Consider the following 20,497-nt stretch of genomic DNA (forward strand, 5'->3'; position numbering starts at 1 on the left):
GACACACGTCCACAGATTATTGAAGGGGTCTCAGCTCAAAACGTCGACTGTATTTTTTTCCATAGATGCTGCCTGGCCTGCTGCGTTCCTCCAGCATTTTGTGTGTGTTGCTTGGATTTCCAGTATTTGCAGATTTTCTCTTGTTTGCCATTCGATTATATTCTGATTGATCGGTACTTCAACTTTATTCACTTGTTTTTGTTTCACAGGCCTTGACACCCTGTAACATCAGAACCAGTAACATCAAGAAGGATCCCACCCACCCTGCTCATGGACCGTTTGTCCCGCTCCTATCAGGGAGGAGGCTACATAGCATCCACACCAGGTCACCAGACTCAGAAGTATTTACTTCCCCAAGCAGCAAGGCTGATCAAAATCTCCTCTCATTAAGACACCCCTCCACATCCCCAAACACCACTACTTTATCATTTCCTGTAATCTATGTACACGCTCCTGTGCCCAGAGTCACTTTATAGACTTACAAGCAATCTATGTAAATAAGCTATTCATATGTCCATATGTGCTTATATTTATTGTTTTTTTATTAATGTGGTTCATTATCTTGTGTTTTTTGTGCTGCATCAGATCAGGAGTAACAATTATTTCATTCTCCTTACACTTTACGCTCACTGACAACATTTAAGCAGCATCGAATCAAGCATTTGGTTCATCCAGTCAATCATATAAGTTCTAAGGACTGAACGGCATTCTCCTGCTCCGAGGCTAGCCAACCACAGCCCTAATAAACCTAAAGCGCTCTGCAGCACACACAAAATGATGGAGAAATTCAGCAGGTCAGACTACATTCATGAAAATGAACAGTTGACATTCTGGGCCAAGACCCTTCTTCAGGACTGTGCCTCTAGTTTCTTCCACAGTGGACTTCAACAACACAAGTGGATGCTGATGGGAGGCAGTTTCCTGGGACTAACCTGCGGCGTCTGCTTGAGGATATATGAGGTGTAGCCCAGTTGCTGTGGCAACCCACCAACCACAGTGCCCTGAATGCTACCAGTTGTGTTCGGTGATGTCCCCTGAACCTGATGTCCTGTTAAACAAACAATGCCACATGGTTAACCAAATTCAGCAGAAAAACTGCTCAGATTTACAGGTAATTATGTGGGCAGCAAAGATAAATGATAAGGTCTGCTTGACATCTATTTGTTGTGTCAGACTAAAGATCAGCACAGCTGTTATATTCACTGAGATAAGTCATTTAAAGGGACATCTTACGAAATTTTAGCACTGAAATCATTCATTCCAGATTGCATCTTCCACAAATCCCCACTCAGAGGATTACTTCCAAATGCATTTTTCAGTTAACAGCAGGGTTTTGTCTGTACAGGAGGGCTGGACAAACCAGAGTGAGGAAATCCAAGATACAGGAAAGTTGGGAGCAACACACACTACATGATGGAGGAACTCAGCAAGCTGGCAGGTGATAGGTGAGACCAGGTGAGGGGGAAGTGGGTGAGTGGGGCAGTGGGGAGTTGATGTAAGTAGCTGTGAGGTAATAGGTGTAAGAAGTAAAGGACTGAAGGAGGAGGAATCCCAGGAGAGGACAATGGACCTTGGAAAAAGTGAAGGAGGAGGGGAACCAGACTGAGTTAAGAGCAGGCAAGGAGAAGAGGAACCAGAATGGAGAGAGAAGAAGAGAGAAGAGAACCAGAATGGAGAATGGAAAAAGTGGGGGGGGGGGGGGGGGTGTTGATTACTTGAAGTTAGAAAAATTGATGTTCATGCCATCAGGATGGATGCGACCCAGATGGAATTCGAGGTGTTGCTCCTCTGACCTGAGTTTGGCCTCAATGAGGCAGTAGAGGAGGCCATAGACAGATACAGTACATCAGAATGGGAATGGCAAGACGAATTGAAATGGGAAAATCTTCCCTTTTGCAGCAGACAGAGAGAAAGTGCTCATCAAAGCGGTACCCTAATCCAAACACTCATATGGCGAGGTCATGGACCCAACACAATAAGGGAATCCACAATTTTTGTTACAATTGCACATGGTATTAGTGAAGCCTTACCTGGAATAATGTACATAGCTTTGGTCTCCTTAGCTGAAATAAATATAGTGGCATTGGAAGCAGTCCAAAGGAGATTCATCAGGCTAATTCCTGAGGTGAAGAAAATGCCTTAGCAAGAGAGGCTAAACAAAGGGAAGGGGGGCCATGGTCTTTGAAGTTTAAAAGAAGAGGGAAGACCTTATTGATACATAGATAATCCGAGTGGGGCGGGGGGAAATGACAGAGTAGGTGTTGAGATGTTTTCACCTGTGGGAAAACCTCAGATGAGAGCACACAGCTTACAAGAGGGCAATTTAGAAAGGAGGTGTGGAGAAATTTCTTCTCACAGAGAGTGGTGCATCTCTGGAATTCTCTTCCCCACAAGGTTGTGGAAGCTGGATCATTAGAAGTATTTTATAGGAGGTAGGTACATTTTTGAAAGACTGGAAAATTGAGGGCCATTGGAACTGGTACAGAAGAGGAGACGAGGCTGGGGACAGAGCTGCCATGATTATATTGAATGATGGGGAAGGTTTGAGGGGCCACCCATTCTGCTATGCTCTTCTGTAAATGTTCTTGTTTTTTCCACACGCAGCACTGGACATGGCAGATTTACAAAGCTAAATAAAACTATGCAATACAACTATGCGAACTGGGGAGCTGCAATAAAGCCGTTTGAATTTGATGCAACAGAAATGCTGCCTTTATGTGTGAATTGAGAGAATAATAGTGAATTTTAATCTCTATGGTTTGAACCCAATTAGAACCAAATGATGCATTGATGGCAACTACCAGCTTGTCAGAAACAAGAGAAATATTCATTCAACTGGTTAACTGGAGTATATCTTAGGAACTGGGAGATTAAGACTTCAATTTGCAAGGAATTAAGTGAAAAGGATTTGGCTCATTGATTAGTGGCACAAAGTTAACTGCAGATGTGAAACCGGGGATGTAACATGTTTGAAGATGTGGGGTAGGATGTTTGGAGGTTGTGTTGGGATGAAGATGCAGGGAGTGGTGAGCTGGGGGTTGGGATGTGAAAAGCTGAAATGTTTGAAGACGGTAAAATGGAGAGTGAAAAGATGAGATGAATGAATGTGGAGTGATGGGATTGGGATGCAAGGATTAGAATTCGGATATAGGGAGGTGAACTTGGCAAGTTGGTCTGGAATGTAGATGAGATCTGGTGACAATCTATGTGACAATGTGGGTTGAGATGAGATAACATGGTGCAGGAGTTGCCAAAACCTTGAGGTCATATTGTGAGCATAGCCAGTTAAGAATAACCAACCTCACATGTCAGTGTTAATAACCCTGTGACTTGTGGCACAATACAGAATACACACCTGTGCAGAAAGTGCACTGTAGTTAATTATGACCCCAAACATCTCCTAAGAGAGCAGATATCTGTCCTTGGTTTGGCCAATTTGGAGCATATCACTCATTTCTAATTTCTGTAGCAGCTGCTCTTCAGGAACAACATTTATTGATGCTAACCCTCTAAACTTGAATCAGCCAAATAAATTTTTTCATTGCATTTATCTTTCTTGTCCACTGCTTAATATCAGGTCAGTAGATTACGGAGTGGGGCGGGGGGGGGGTGGAATGGCATGGGATAAAAAATTAGCAACACTTTATTTCCATTAAGGAGTTGCACAGTTCCAGGTAATACAATTTGGTTCTAAGAAACCCTTAATATATAAATATCTGTCCAACTCTCCTAAAATTCAAATGATTTCTCACTCTGTCACATGTTTATCAGGGCCTTGAGAATAAGGTTATCTAAGATTACTACAGGGACTAGATTAAGTGGAAATGACAGATGTAATTTAAATTGGTCTAGTGCAGACTGTTACAGTTTGGGAAGTTGAATCAGGGCAGGATTGACATAGTAGTGGGGTGTTGGAGATTCCGCAAAATAGACAGACCAAGTGGCATACATACAGAGTTCTGTGAAAATAGCAACACAAGTAGACAGGGTGATGAAACGGGCATTTTGCATGCTTGACTTCATCGGTAAGGGGATTAAGTACAAGAGCTGTACTTTATCATGTGACATCTGTACAAGACTTTGGTGCGATAACACCTGGAGTACTGTGTGCAGTTCTGGTCACCTAACTATAGGAAAGATGTCATTAAACTGGGAAGGAAAGGTGTAAGGATGCTGTCAGAACTGGGCAGCTTAAGTTACAAGTTGGATAGGATGGTGATAGGGTGAGGATGATCTTATAAAGGTATGTATAACCATGAGAGGTATAGAAAAGGCCAAATGAACGTCCAGGTGGGTGGTGCAATTCTACTTTGGAGTTTGATGAAAACATAACAAAGAAATAGTCTGCGTTGACATCTTACCTGCTGGATTGGCAGCCCGCAGAATCGCTCCTTGGGGTATCAATAACAGCTTGCCTTTGCCCGAGGGGTTCTTGCTGTTGGTCGTTAGGTAGAGTTTGGTCCCTGGGGGCAGATTGGCCAGGTTGGCCAAGTTGGTTGCTGGAAGCTGCAGCGTGGCCATAACTAAAGAACAGAAAGTATCATCAGAAATGTCTGTACTTCATATACAGTCTATCTTTATGCTGATTGATATGATGTTGATGCATCAGAGAATTGGGTTTAATTATATTTAAATATAAATAGACCTCACTGAAAAAAATCAAATACACTGCATAAATAACTGAAAGACTTAAACAGCTTCAGATTGTAAAATGTTCCTATTGACACTCTACAGGCAGTCGTAAAGAACACTTTCTTTTGGTCCCCTAATCTGAGGAAAGACATCCTTGCCATAGAGGGAGTACAAAGAAGGTTCACCAGATTGATTCCTGGGATGGCAGGACTTTCATATGATGAAAGACTGGATTGGCTAGGTTTATACTCGCTTGAATTTAGAAGATTGAGGGGGGATCTGATTGAAACGTATAAAATCCTAAAGGGGTTGGACAGGCTAGATGCAGGAAGATTGTTCCCGATGTTGGGGAAGTCCAGAACGAGGGGTCATAGTTTGAGGATAAAGGGGAAGCCCTTTAGGACCGAGATTAGGAAAAACTTCTTCACACAGAGAGTGGTGAATCTGTGGAATTCTGTGCCACAGGAAACAGTTGAGGCCGGTTCATTGGCTATATTTAAGAGGGAGTTAGATATGGCCATTGTGGCTAAAGGGATCAGGGGGTATGGAGGGAAGGCTGGTACAGGGTTCTGAGTTGGATGATCAGCCATGATCATACTGATGGCGGTGCATCTCGAAGGGCCGAATGGCCCACTCCTGCACCTATTTTCTATGTTTCTATGTTTCTTTAATGTAATGGATAAGGTTCTTATTATGAAACTTCTCAATAAGTGTGTACGGAATACCAAATGAAGCTCCAAGGCTCTCTCCGTATGTTAATAATCTCTCCCTGAATGAATGAGAACAAAAATCATCTCTACATAAATCGACTTGGTATGGCAAAATATTAAATATTCTCAAAACAAAGGGATTATATTTCTTTTCCATATTGACATTCTAATATTTTAATAAGATTGCTGTCACTACCTCACTCACATACTTCCTATTCAAACTATCTCACCCAAGTATCAGTGGCTTCTTAGACTATCTTGTACAGTAAAATCTTATTTCAGTTTTCTATTTATGAAACTTTTGTCAATTATATGCCTTTTATTCATGAACCTGAGATGGGACTTTCCAACTGCTTTTCAGGCCACGTGTTGGCTGGTTATCATACTGTATCGGTTTCCCCTGCATTTGTAATAAGGCTCATGATCATGCTCATTATATGTTGTACCTGCTCTGTGTTGCAGATAATAATATCAGCAGATAAACTAGATAAACAATATTCATTTCAATAAAGCTTAGATTAGACAAACTGAACCACTGTCAATATCTACTAATCTTAATGAACGCAAAATAAAGAGCTTTTAATTTTCTGTGACTGTTGCATATTATCTTCTCAGCACTCTATGGCTAAATGATGCCAGCAACCACCGACAATCTCCAATTTACTTTCTTTCTCATACAGATATCATGGCTGCAGCTGTATGGGGAAGAAGTAAAGAGGTCACGAGAGTGAAAGTTAGGGGAAAACACAAATTCTATGGTCGTGGGTAAGACTCCAAAAAGGAATGTTGCCCCTCTGATGCCATGCTCCAGGATATTTTTAGAAGGAGAGAGAAAGAAACCAGAGGTTTTGGTCCACATGGGTAGTACACCATAGTTAGAAAGAAAGATGAGGTCTAGTAAACAAATTTTATGAGATAGGCAAATGATAAGGCAGGATCTCAAAAAAATAGCAATCACAAGATTATTGCTTGTCCTATATAGCAGTGGGTACAGAAACAATGATAATTCAAATGAAATAACACACATAAAAGTTGCTGGTGAACGCAGCAGGCCAGACAGCATCTCTAGGAAGAGGTGCAGTCGATGTTTCAGGCCGAGACCCTTCGTCAGGACTTCGTCAGGGTCTCGGCCTGAAACGTTGACTGCACCTCTTCCTAGAGATGCTGCCTGGCCTGCTGCGTTCAACAGCAACTTTTATGTGTGTTACTTGAATTCCCAGCATCTGCAGAATTCCTGTTGTTTGCGTTATAATTCAAATGAAAGTGTGGCTGCAGGGGTAATGGAGGACAGTGCGCTTAAACCTTGGGACATTTAGGCCAGATCTAGCGATGGCAATGGTGGGAAGCAGGGCAATCAGGCTGCATCTCAACAGACTAGGAAGACATCCCTTTTGGGCAGGTTTGCTAGAGCTATTGTGGAGAGTTTATCAGGTAATGGAAAGTTCAGTATTGTTGTAAAAAGAATATAATGAATATTGATGAATGTGTTCTCTTCAATAGAATTACTAGCAATAACTTCAGATGATAATGGTGTTTAGACTAATTGAATGCTAATTAGCCAGACTGGATATGTCTTTATTTTTCTGTACAGGATATGCCAGGGCAATCTTCCACAAGACCCGGTAGACGCCAGTGTTAAGGACAGGTCTCCAGTGCAATGGATTACTCAATATCCAATGCTCTCAGCTTTTTCTTGACATTACTTGGAGTGAATCAAATTGGCTGTAGATTGGGTTCTCTGATAGGGAAAATCTCAGGACAGGATCAAAATCGATCATCTATATAATGTTTCTGGTTGGATTCAGTTTTGAGTGCTTCAGCCATAGAGTTGCCCTACCTTCATTATTAATAAGAATATTTGCTGAGCTTTTTTCCATTAACTTTTCAATTGCACACCACCATTCACAGTTAGGCAAGGAATATTGCAGGGGCTTAATTTGACCTGTTGATTAGGCAATAAAGACTTACATAGATAAAAAATAAAAGAAAGAAAATGAAAATATTAGAAGCTGTTCGTAGAATCCCCTGTCATAGCTGTGCAGTAACTGCCATGCTGATAAGGCAATGGCATTTTAACTTAATGAAAGAATAAACTAATTTATTTTGTGTCAGAAAAGAAACGAACAGTTCAAATATGTCCAACATAGTTTATGACAACAAAATGTCCTATTGCAAATAAGGAGTCAGATCACATCAGACTTAATGAATCCTGTTCCTTCAAACTCTTTCATAATGTAAATACAGTAGGAGTAACAATTTATGTATTTAAATGAAATACAGAACAAATTACAATACTACAATGCCTCTATAGTACAATAAAACTGTGTATTAGCTCCTAACAGTGATAGATGGAGGAATTTGTCTGCTGCGTTCTTATGATTGACCGTAAATGAACAAAATCTGCGTAGACACCTAGTGCAGATAATGGACTGCCTTCATACAATGCTTTAGACAATTGCATCATCCAAATCTTCATTTTTATTGCAACATTCAAGAAGATTGTCAATACTTTCAAATTCTTCATAATTCCTGACTTGTTGAAGTAGTGAAATTACTTCATTTTCATTCCCAGACATTTCTGGCAACATCAAACCTGAATGTTTGAAACCACTGTGAGCAAAACAGTTCCAAGTTGTTTTTCTGCTTATTTCCTGCCAACTATCAGTGACAAAGTCACTGCTTTTTGAACACAAACACATGCAACTGACACTATTTAACAACTGACCGCTCTGAGCATGGAGTAGTGTCTAATGGCCACGCAGGTGTACACGACTGAAGTGAGTTAGAAACTGTAGGGAACAGTCTCTTGCAGCATGGTGTCCCGATTAAATAAAAGGAATCACAGCCATTTTTGCAATTTAGTTTTTATTCTTTAAAATTTGTTCCAAATAAACAGATTAACTGATGGCACAATTAACCGGGATCCACTGTAGTTTGCAATTTGGAAGTGTCATGCTGATCTGAGTTCCCAGAGAGGAGAAGATGCCTGCAACCCTGCAGCAACTAACAAATCTATCCATCCCCCAAATGTTCTGTCACATACATGGGCTGTAGAGTTGGGCATTTCTGATCTGGGGAGGACCTGTAATGAGCAGATTTAATTGAGACTTTGAAAGTGTCTGAGCATTTATCTGAGAACATTATAAGCTTGCTGAGACTAATGTGGTGATTGAATGGGAGAGACATTGTACTTCTACTAAGATACTAATTTTCAACAAGGTAGCTTCCCTAAGGATGAGACAACTTAATTCAAAATAAATGGAACAAATTTGTTACGAAGTAAGAAATCAGAATTTAACCTGAACACTAAATTTTGTAGGTGCTGGAAATCCAGAGTAACACATCCAAAAATGCTGGAGGAATTGAGCAGGTCAGAGTGCCTAAGGAAAAGAATAAAAACCCAACATTTCGGGCCAATACCCTTCATCAAGATTGGAAATACAGTTTGTATTAAGGTAAATGAGTTCTACTTGCCAAAAATGCAACCTACCACTGTGACAAAGGAAGCAAGAAACAACTTAAAACTGAAAGTACATTAAAAAAAACATACAGATCCTTACAATTGGGAGACATACAAATAATGACTGGTGGCATAAAGTTATAAGTGCCAATTACAAAGGAAATATGAAAGGAAACTTACAATAAGTTTTATGTAATGATGTAAAAATTATCACAATTGGCAATTATGTAACAAAAAAAGATGGTTAAAAGGATGTTAAATAGTGGTCAATAATCTCTGAATACTGAGATCCATCATAACTAATGGCAAATAAAAGTACTGAGAAATGGGAAGCTCCAGGATTAGATGGTCCTCAAGTCAGGAATATTGAAAGGAACTGGTGGAATAATTGCACTTGACTTAAGATCAAAGTAATCTTCCATTCCTTTTAATTTGAAAGTTGCATATCACTCAATTATTTAAGATAGATGAAAGGGCAACTACAGAGTCTATAACTCCTGCTGAAATCAGTGAAATCAAGGATTAAATATGCATTGACCGAACAATTTAAAAACCTCCATAATTAAAGGCAGCCAACATGAGAAAGGAAAGTCTTGCCTCAAAGTTGGTTGAATTATTTTGAGATGAGGAAAGTAACGGTCAAGGAAATATGAAGGTTTGTTGTTAAATGGACAGTCAGAAATAATTTGATAAAGCCTCATTAAATTAATGTTAAGTAAAAGTAGTTCATGAAATTGAAGGCAAATTAGTGATCTGGCTAGGAGCAACAGGAAATAAGAATGTTGGGATAACAAAGTATTGGCAAGGTCTGTTTATGGCATTTCACAGATGTACTGGGGTTGCTGCAACTAGTTATTAAAGTCTTAAATGCAGCGATAGAGAACCACATGTTCGTATTTGCTGACGACCAAGATTTGTGTTTTTGTAATAGAAGCATTAAATTACAGGGTGTTATCAAAAGACTGAGAAAATGAAAGAAAATATGGCAAATGCATTTCAATGTGAGAGTTCATTCACTTTGTATCTATAATGAACATATCAATGCAGTACAACAGATAGGGTTCTAGATAAAAAGATTAAAGTGTCAGGCAGGTGCAAAAAACAATAAAAAGGTTTAGTATAATACTGTACTTTTACATACAGGGGACTAAAATACAAAGTTTATGCCCCAACCAAACTAGACTGAACTACTCTGAGATCTTGCCTCCCATACCTGTACTCTATGGGGTAAATTACAAGGAAATAGTATACAAACTGGGCTAGTATTCTCTGAAATTTATATGTCTCGTTTGATCAAAGTTTCTAAGACTTGAAAAGAAATTAATTGGAAGGATAAAGAGAAACTAGTAGTGGTGCAATCACTTGAGTCGAATATGGTGTTCTTCTAAGGAGCTGCCTATTTGTGGATCCTCAAATGGCTGTAGAGGCCAATCCAGCATCCACATACTTTGCTGCAGTGCAATCAAGTGGTGGCTGTGGTTAGGTCTTTTGGTTGCTCAAAGAGAAACCACTACTGCCTATTGAGCCTAGCTCCAGGACTTTCAGGGGTATAGATTTGGAATTCTCATCTGCCAATGACAACCACTTCTGGTCAATCATTAAATTTAAATCAGATTGATAAATTACTGTTAACCAAAAGAATTAATTATGGGGAATATCAGAGTGAGGTCGCAGATCAGAAGCTAGCTGGTGGTATAGTGGCACCCACACCAGACTTCGAGTCGAGCAGTCCCAGGTTTGAATCCGGCCAGCTCCTTGCATGCTGTCCATCCATCCTGGGTTGAGTGTCGAGTTAGCAGCTTGGCCTCGTAAGAAACAGATAAATGCTAAAGGAACTGTAAGGTTGCTGCCTGATGCACAACAAGGTGAGGAAAAGAAAAACAACAATAAATCAGAGATGATTAAATTGAATGGCAGAACTGATCTGAATTCACCTGCTCCAAGACTCTTCATTGTATTGAATATTGTTCAAGCATAACTGGTTCTCAATAATGTTTCTTATATCAGAACTGTCATGGTCAAAGCAAAGCAGAGCTGGTCAAATGAAGAGATCGTATTCTAAGCAAGTACTTTGCCATATGCCATTTCTTCCTCTTTATTCTTGTATTCTGTGCAACGTGGATGGAACAGCAAATAATCACAGCCATTTCATCTGAAGTAAGTGATGAAATTTTTGCACTTATAACTGTTGCCTCTCTACTGACAGGGACAAAGTCTTTGGATATTATTCCCACTATACTCAATCTTGCCTTTAATTCACATTTTTAAGACGGTTATAATAAAATTTATAACAATTCTAATGAACAGAATAATTTTTGGAAAACAGGACCATGGTGAATTTAAAGGGAGCAAAGGAAACAGAGCCCTGTTGAGCTTAAGTATAAAGAACCATAGTAAATTTAAGGCGATTGTGGGAAATGGAGGCCCTACTGAGATCAAAAAAAATGGTAGAAACATCGATTGTTGAACATCATATCAAACCAAAAGGATTTCTGAACAGTTGGATAGCAGATTTATTTTTTATATTTACTTATTTATAGATACAGTACAGAAACAGGCCCTTCTGGCCCAACACACCTATGCTGACCAACTACACCTATGTGATCATTTAACCTCCTCATCCATACGTCTTTGAAATGCGGGATAAAATTGGAGCACCTGCACTCGGAGGAAACCCATGCAGCCACAGGGAGAACGTACGAAGTTCTTACAAACAGCTGCAGGAAGATCCTGTAAGATTTACTGCACATGAAAAAAGTTTGGCACACAGCATATTACATAGCAGCTGTGTAATTCTACATGATATTGGAGTGTTTTTCTCCGGCTGCTGTTTAAATTTCAGCTTTCATTTTACTACATTGCCACCTGCTGGACATCACATATTCAACATGTCTTGCTTGAGCTACAGATCTTCATTCCTCGTGCCTCTGCTCTGTGAACAGGGAGCAGCACGTTGCTTTTATCAGCAGGACAATAAGCTAACATACTGTATATCCTATCAATACAACTCAAGTGACTGAACAGCATTTGGTAGGAGCTGAACTTTGAATTGGGGAATGGATGACTTCAAACATATCTAAAATTCTGAAATTCCTGCAACCTCTTTCCTTGCCTCCCACGGCATCCAGGGATATATCTCATCAGAGCCTGGGGATTTATTCATCTTTATACACACTAATTTTAATCTTAAGCGCTGCAGAATTTCTTCCCCTACTGACATCTCCAACTACAATGCCCTTCTCCTAGTTCAGGGGTTCCACAAACCCCTTGCTTAATGGTATTGGTTCATGTCGTTAAAAAAGGTTGGGAAACTCTGTCCTTGTTCAATACAGATGAAATGGTTTCATCTAGAACCTTGCCCACAACTTCTGATTCCATGATAGATTTGCTCTCTGGTCTCTACTAGGCCCCTTCTTGCTCTTTATTTACTTATAAAATGCCCTGGGGTTTTCCATAATCTCATCTGCCAATAATATTCTGTTGTTCCTCTTTGCCCTCCTAATTTCTTTCTGAGGCATCCATACACACTGTTTACTTCTGAAGGAACTCCCCATTTTCAGGATTCTATACTCCATATGGTTCCTTTCTAGCTCTAAAAAAAAATCCATGACATCCCTTGACATCCAGATTCCCTGGAGTTGCCATCTTTGCCTTTTACCTTTACAGGAACACATTAGCCCACATTAGCTCACTATTTTACTTTTAAGACTTGATTTGTCTTCAGGTTGCTGCTTGCAGTCTATGTACAGTTGAAGTCAGAAGTTACATACACCTTAGCCAAATACATTTAAACTCAGTTCTTCACAATTCCTGACATCGAATCCTAGAAAACATTCCCTGTCTTAGATCGGTTAGGATCACTACTTTATTTTAAGAATGTGAAATGTCAGAATAATAGTAGAGAGAATGATTTATTTCAGCTTTTATTTCTTTCATCACTTTCCCAGTGGGTCAGAAGTTTGCATACACTTTGTTAGTATTTGGTAGCATTGCTCTTAAATTGTTTAATTTGGGTCAAACGTTTTGGGTAGCCTTCCACAAGCTTCTCACAGTAAGTTGCTGGAATTTCGTTCCATTCCTCCAGACAGAACTGATGTAACTGAGTCAGGTTTGCAGGCTTCCTTGCTCGCACACTCTTTTTCAGTTCTGCCCACAAATTTTCTATCAGACTGAGGTCAGTGCTTTGTGATGGCCACTCCAATACCTTGACTTTGTTGTCCTTAAGCAATTTTGCCACAATTTTGGAGGAATGCTTGAGGTCATTGTCCATTTGGAAGACCATTTGCAACCGAGCTTTAACTTCCTGGCTGATGTCTTGAGATGTTGCTTCAATATATCCACATATTTTTTTTCCTCATGATGCCATCTATTTTGTGAAGTGCACCAGTCCCTCCTGCAGCAAAGCACCCCCCACAACATGATGCTGCCACCCCCATGCTTCACGGTTGGGATGGTGTTGTCTGGCTTGCAAGCCTCACTCTTTTTCCTCCAAACATAACAATGGTCATTATGGCCGAACAGTTCAATTTTTGTTTCATCAGACCAGAGGACGTTTCTCCAAAAAGTAAGATATTTGTCCCCACGCGCACTTGCAAACTATAGTCTGGCTTTTTTATGGTGGTTTTGGAGCAGTGGCTTCTTCCTTGCTGAGCAGCCTTTCAGGTTATGTCGATATAGGACTCGTTTTACTGTAGATATAGATACTTGTCTACATGTTTCCTCCAGTATCTTCACAAAGCCCTTTGCTGTTGTTCTGGGATTGATTTGCACTTTTCGTGCAAAAGTACGTTCATCTCTAGGAGACAGAATACATCTCCTTCTTGAGCGGTATGTCGGCTGCGTGGTCCCATGGTGTTTTTATATTTGCGTACTATTGTTTGTACAGGTGAATGTGGTACCTTCAGCCGTTTGGAAATTGCTCCCAAGGATGAACCAGACTTGACATCATTTTCTGACCTCAATCCGATAGAAAATTTGTGGGCAGAACTGAAAAAGTGTGTGCGAGCAAGGAGGTCTACAAACTTGACTCAGTTACACCAGTTCTATCTGGAGGAATGGACCAAAATTCCAGCAACTTACTGTGAGAAGCTTGTGAAAGTTACCCAAAACGTTTGGCCCAAATTAAACAATTTAAAAGCAGTGCTACCAAATACTAACAAAGTGTATGCAAACTTCTGACCCACTGGGGAAGTGATGAAAGAAATAAAAGCTGAAATAAATCATTCTCTCTGCTATTATTCTGACATTTCACATTCTTAAAATAAAGTAGTGATCCTAATTGACCTAAGACAGGGAATGTTTTCTAGGATTAAATGTCAGGAATTGTGAAAGACTGAGTTTAAATGTATTTGGCTAAGGTATATGTAAACTTCTCACTTCAATTGTATGACAGAAACATTTAAACCTTTGCTGATCAAAGATGCAGTACCAAATGCCTGGAGGTCAACAAATGTGGTGCTTTTAGTTAAGAAGAGTAGCAAGAGTAAGCTAGGAAATAACAGGCCAGTCATTAACAGAGCACTCTGCAGTCTCAGAGCAGCTGCAGACTTTTCTCAAGGAGGGTAAGCAGCCAAAAGTCCTGGTGCACATTAGCACTAATGACATATGTAGAAAGGTGGAAGAGGTCCTGCACAGTGAGTACAGGGAGTTAGCAAAGGGGTTGAATACCAAAACCTCCAAGGTTGTAATCCCTGGGTGCTACATGCTAGTCAGTGCAGGAACAGGATGATAGTACAGATGAATGAGTGGCTGAGGAACTGGTGCAGGGAGTTTCAGGTTCTTGGATTATTGGAACTTTTTCTGGGTCAGATGTCACCTGTACAAGAGGGATGAGTTGCACCTGAACTGGAGGGGAACCAATATGCTGGCTGGGATATTCACTAGTGCTGCCTGAGGAGAGGTTAAACTAGTTCAGCAATGGGGTGAGAACCAGAGTGCCAGGTCAGAAAGTGGTGGCATGAAAGGAAGGTAGATGTCAGGGCCAGTAAAACATCTACTAGCAGGAGCAAAGTAATAGGCATAATGGTAAGGATTGCTGAAGTGTGTGTATTTTAATGCTGGGAGTATTATGGGTAAGGGTGATGAACTTAGAACATGGAACTATGATGTTGTGGCTATTACAGAGACTTGGTTGAGTGAGGAACAGAAATTGGTACTTAATGTCCCAGGGATTTGATGTTTTAGTAAAGATAGACAGGGAGGTACCAATACCGAAGGGGACCAATAACCTGGCGGGAAAGTTTAATAGAGCTGTTAGGGAGGGTTTAAACTAATTTGGCAGGGGGATGGGAACCGGAATGATAAGAGCGGAGGAAGGGGAGAACAGAAATAAATTTAAGATAGTGAGCAGTAAAGATGTCAGGAAAGACAGGCAGGTGATGGGGCAAATGTGTAGCTATTGGGATGAGCTGCAGTGCAATAAAGTTGCAGTGAAATCAAAGCAAAAAGTATCAAATAGTGGTCTTAAGGTGTTGTACTTAAATGCACGCAGCATAAGGAATAAGGTGGATGATCTTGTTGTACAGCCACAGATTGGCAGGTATGATATTGTGGCCATCACTGAGACCTGGCTAAAGGATGCATGTCTCTGGGAGCTGAACGTCCAAGGATACACGGTGTATCGGAAGGATAGGAAGGTAGGCAGAGGGGGAGGCGTGGCTTTATTGGTAAGAAATGATATTAAATCATTAGAAAGAGGTGATATAGGATCGGAAGGTGCAGAATCTTTATGGGTTGAGCTAAGGAATAGCAGGGGTAAAAGGACCCTGATGGCAGTTATTTATAGGCCTCCAAACAGCTGCAGTGATGTGGACTACAAATTACAACTGGAAATAGAAAAGGCTTGTCAGAAGGGCAGTGTTATGATAATTGTGGGGGATTTTAACATGCGAGTAGATTGGAAAAATTAGGTTGGCACTGGATCTCAAGAGAGAGAATTTGTAGAATGTCTGCGAGATGGCTTTTTAGAACAGCTTGTTGTTGAGCCCACTAGGGGATCGGCTGTACTGGAATGGGTATTGTGTAATGAACCGGAGGTGACTGGAGAGATTGAGGTGAAGGAACCCTTAGGAGACAGTGATCATAACATGATTGAGTTCACTGTGAAATTAGAAAAAGAGAAGCCGAAATCTGATGTGTCGGTGTTCCAGTGGAGTAAAGGAAATTACAGTGGCATGAGAGAGGAACTGGCCAAAGTTGACTGGAAAGAGACACTGGCGGGAAAGACGGCAGAGCAGCGGTGGCTGGAGTTTATGCGAGAAGTGAGGAATGTGCAAGACAGGTATATTCCAAAAAAGAAGAAATTTTCAAGTGGAAAAAGGATGCAACCGTGGTTGACAAGAAGTCAAAGTCAAAGTTAAAGCAAAGGAGAGGGCATACAAGGAAGCAAAAATTAGTGGGAAGACAGAGGATTAGGAAGTTTTTAAAACCTTACAAAAGGAAACCAAGAAGGTCATTAAGAGAGAAAAGATTAACTATGAAAGGAAACTAGCAAATAATATCAAAGAGGATACTAAAAGCTTTTTCAAGTATATAAAGAGTAAAAGACAGGTGAGAGTAGATATAGGACCGATAGAAAATGATACTGGAGAAATTGTAATGGGAGATGAGGAGATGGCAGAGGAACTGAACAAGTATTTTGCATCAGTCTTCACTGAGGAAGACAGCAGGATACCGGACACTCAAGGATGGCAGGGAAGAGAAGTGTGCGCAGTCACAATTACGACAGAGAAAGTACTCAGGAAGCTGAATAGGCTAAAGGTCAATAAATCTCCTGGACCAGATGGAATGCACCCTCGTGTTCTGAAGGAAGTAGCTGTGGAGATTGCGGAGGCATTAGCGATGATCTTTCAAAAGTCGATAGATTCTGGCATGGTTCCGGAAGACTGGAAGATTGCAAATGTCACTCCACTATTTAAGAAGGGGGCAAGGAAGCAAAAAGGAAATATTACACCTGTTAGCTTGACGTCGGTGGTTGGGAAGTTGTTGGAGTCGATTGTCAAGGATGAGGTTACAGAGTACCTGGAGGCATATGACAAGATAGGCAGAACTCAGCATGGATTCCTTAAAGGAAAATCCTGCCTGACAAACCTATTACAATTTTTTGAGGAAATTACCAGTAGGCTAGACAAGGGAGATGCAGTGGATGTTGTATATTTGGATTTTCAGAAGGCCGTTGACAAGGTGCCACACATGAGGCTACTTAACAAGATAAGAGCCCATGGAATTACAGGAAAGTCACATACGTGGATAGAGCGTTGGCTGATTGGCAGGAAACAGAGAGTGGGAATAAAGAGATCCTATTCTGGTTGGCTGCCGGTTACCAGTGGTGTTCCACAGGGGTCCGTGTTGGGGCCGCTTCTTTTTACATTGTACATCAACGATTTGGATTATGGAATAGATGGCTTTGTGGCTAAGTTTGCTGACGATACGAAGATAGGTGGAGGGGCCGGTAGTGCTGAGGAAACGGAGAGTCTGCAGAGAGACTTAGATAGATTGGAAGAATGGGCAGAGAAGTGGCAAATGAAGTACAATGTTGGAAAGTGTATGGTTATGCACTTTGGCAGAAAAAATAAACGGGCAGACTATTATTTAAATGGGGAAAGAATTCAAAGTTCTGAGATGCAACGGGACTTGGGAGTCCTCGTACAGGATTCCCTTAAAGTTAACCTCCAGGTTGAGTCAGTAGTGAAGAAGGCGAATGCAATGTTGGCATTCATTTCTAGAGGAATAGAGTATAGGAGCAGGGATGTGATGTTGAGGCTCTATAAGGCACTGGTGAGACCTCACTTGGAGTACTGTGGGCAGTTTTGGTCTCCTTATTTAAGAAAGGATGTGCTGATGTTGGAGAGGGCACAGAGAAGATTCACTAGAATGATTCCGGGAATGAGAGGGTTAACATATGAGGAACGTTTGTCCGCTCTTGGACTGTATTCCTTGGAGTTTAGAAGAATGAGGGAAGACCTCATAGAAACATTTTGAATGTTAAAAGGCATGGACAGAGTGGATGTGGCAAAGTTGTTTCCCATGATGGGGGAGTCTAGTACGAGAGGGCATGACTTCAGGATTGAAGGGCGCCCTTTCAGAACAGAAATGCAAAGAAATTTTTTTTAGTCAGAGGGTGGTGAATCTATGGAATTTGTTGCCACGGGCAGCAGTGGAGGCCAAGTCATTGGATGTATTTAAGGCAGAGATTGATAGGTATCTGAGTAGCCAGGGCATCAAAGGTTATGGTGAGAAGGCGGGGCAGTGGGACTAAATAGGATAAAATGGATCAGCTCATGATAAGATGGCGGAGCAGACTCGATGGGCTGAATGGCCTACTTCTGCTCCTTTGTCTTATGGTCTTATGGTAAAAGAGGAGGGGAAGGAATTGTACTACCAATCAGGGACAGTATCACAGCTGCACTCAGAGGAGAGAAAATGGAGGGCTCATCCACTGAGTCATTATGGGTGGAACTCAAAAATAGGAAGGGTGCAATCAATCTGATTGAACTGTACTACAGACCCCCCCCCCCCGCCCCAATGGCCACTGGAACAATGAGGCAGATTAAGGACAGGTGTAAAAGCAATAGCACTGTTATCATGGGGGAGTTCAACTTTCCTAATATAAACTGGGACCTTCCGAGGGCCAGAGGTTTAGCTGGGGCAGGACTGTGTTAGGTGCATCTGGGAGGGTTTCTTAAATCAATATACAGGTGCAACAAGAAGAGGGGTGGTACTGGACTTGGTGTTGGGTGATGAGCCTGGCCAAGTGACCGCCTTTCGGAAAGTGTGGATGGTGTTTAAAGACCAATTACACAGAATACAAGACAGGTATGTTCCAGTCAGAAGGAACGACAACGATGGCAAGGTAAGAGAACTTTGGAGGTTGAAAGAGGTAATGAATTTGATCAAAAAGTACATAAAGCTTAGGAAGCTAGAATCAAACAGACCCCTTAAGGATTATAAGGAAGCCATAAAAGAACTCAAGGAGGGAATTAGGATAGTTAAGAGGGGCTATGAAAAGTTCTTGGCAAGAAGGATTAGAGACACTCTCATGGTACTCTATGCATACATTAAGAGCAAGAGGATAATGAGGGAGAGGGTAGAACCACTCAGGATAAAAGGGGGAGGCGATCATTTGCTTGGATGCAGAAGATATGAGTGAGGTCCTAAATGATCACTTTACGTCAGTATTTACCAATGAGAATGATATGGAGGATTGAGAGATCAGTGATGAGCATATTGATATGCTAAGACATTTCGAGGTACAGGAGATGGTGCTATGTCTGTTAAAGAGTATTAAGGTGGATAAGTCCCCAGGGCCTGATGGGATATACCCAAGGTTATTGAGAGAGGCGAGAGATGAGATTGCTGGGGCCTTGACCAATATTTTTGTATCCACTCATAGCTGAGGAGCTGAAGAACTGGTGAGTAGCTAATACTATTCCATTATTCTGGGATAATTTTGGAACCTATAAACTGGCGAGTCTCATATCAGTGATAGGGAAGTTACTGGAGAGAATGCTTAGGGATAGGATTTATGAGCGTGTGGAAAACCATGGCCTAAGTAGGGCCCAGCATGGTTTTGTGCAGATCAAGTTGTGTTTTACTAACTTGACTGAGTATTTTGAAGAGGTGGCGCGGGTGATTGATGAAAGTAGTTAATGAAGGTGGAGTCTACGTGGATTTTAACAAGGCATTTGACAAGGTCCTTCATGGGAGGCTCATCCAGAAGATTAAGATGCAGTGGTGCAGTGCTAGCCAGAGCGCACCAGAGCACGTCTGGCACATCTTTAAGAAAAAGGCAGAAATATACAAGCTAATTAATTAGGTGCCGCTCAGGGTGATTTGAGTATCTCAGAAACTGCTGATCTTGTGGGATTTTTACGCACAACAGACTCTGGAGTTTACCAAGAATGGTGCCAAAAACAAAAAAACATCCAGCGAGTGGATTTAATAAAATGTTTTCGCTCACAGAACAGCCACTCGCTGGATGTCTTTTTGTTTTTGGCACCACTCTTTATAAACTCCAGAGTCTGTTCTGCATAAAAGTCGCAGGAGATCAGCAGTTTCTGAGATACTCAAAGCACCCTGGGTGGCACCTAATTAGTTAGCTTGTTTATTTCTGCTATTTTCTCAAAGATGTGCCGGACGTGCTCTGGCTAGCACTGCACGACTGTTAAAATGTACAGGATCCATGCTGAATTGGCCGAAGGAACTTATCCTAGCTGGAGGTCTGTGATTAATGGTGTTCTGCAGGGATCTGTACTGGAACATCTGCTGTTTGTGATGTATATAAATGATGTGGAGGGAAATATAGATGGGTGAGTTAGTAAGTTTGCAGATAATATGAAGATTGGTGCTGTTATGGATAGCATAGAAGATAGGTGAAGAATACAGCAAAATATAGATTGGTTGAAGATATGGGTGGTGAAATGGCAAAAGGAGCTAATCCACCCAAATGTGAAGTGTTGCACTAGATAGTTCAAATGTAAAGAGACAGTACACTGTTAATGGCAAGACCTTTAATAATGATGATGAGCAGAGTGATCCTGGGGTTCCAAGTAGCTACACAAGTTGATAGGGTGGTTAAGAAGGCATATGTCATATTTGCCTTTATTAGTCAAGGTACTGAGTTTAAAAATCAGGAAATTACGTTGCAAGTTTATAAAACTTGAGTCAGACCACATCTGGAGTATTGCATGCACTTCTG

General features: G+C 41.0%; 1 protein-coding gene across 4 annotated transcripts in view; it reads right to left on the reverse strand.

The window, feature by feature from the left end:
• The window catches only part of yeats2 (YEATS domain containing 2), a 173,507-nt gene that overhangs the window by 45,578 nt on the left and 107,432 nt on the right, over positions 1-20,497 (reverse strand). For all 4 annotated transcript variants that reach the window (XM_072255690.1, XM_072255691.1, XM_072255692.1 and 1 more), the window contains 2 exons: positions 4,362-4,523; positions 933-1,048 (listed from right to left, as the gene is read on the reverse strand). In XM_072255690.1, coding sequence (XP_072111791.1) covers positions 933-1,048; positions 4,362-4,523 — 278 coding nt within the window. The remainder of the gene's footprint in view (positions 1-932; positions 1,049-4,361; positions 4,524-20,497) is intronic.

Source organism: Mobula birostris, chromosome 4 (assembly GCF_030028105.1).
Source record: "Mobula birostris isolate sMobBir1 chromosome 4, sMobBir1.hap1, whole genome shotgun sequence".
Classification (NCBI taxonomy): domain Eukaryota; kingdom Metazoa; phylum Chordata; class Chondrichthyes; order Myliobatiformes; family Myliobatidae; genus Mobula; species Mobula birostris.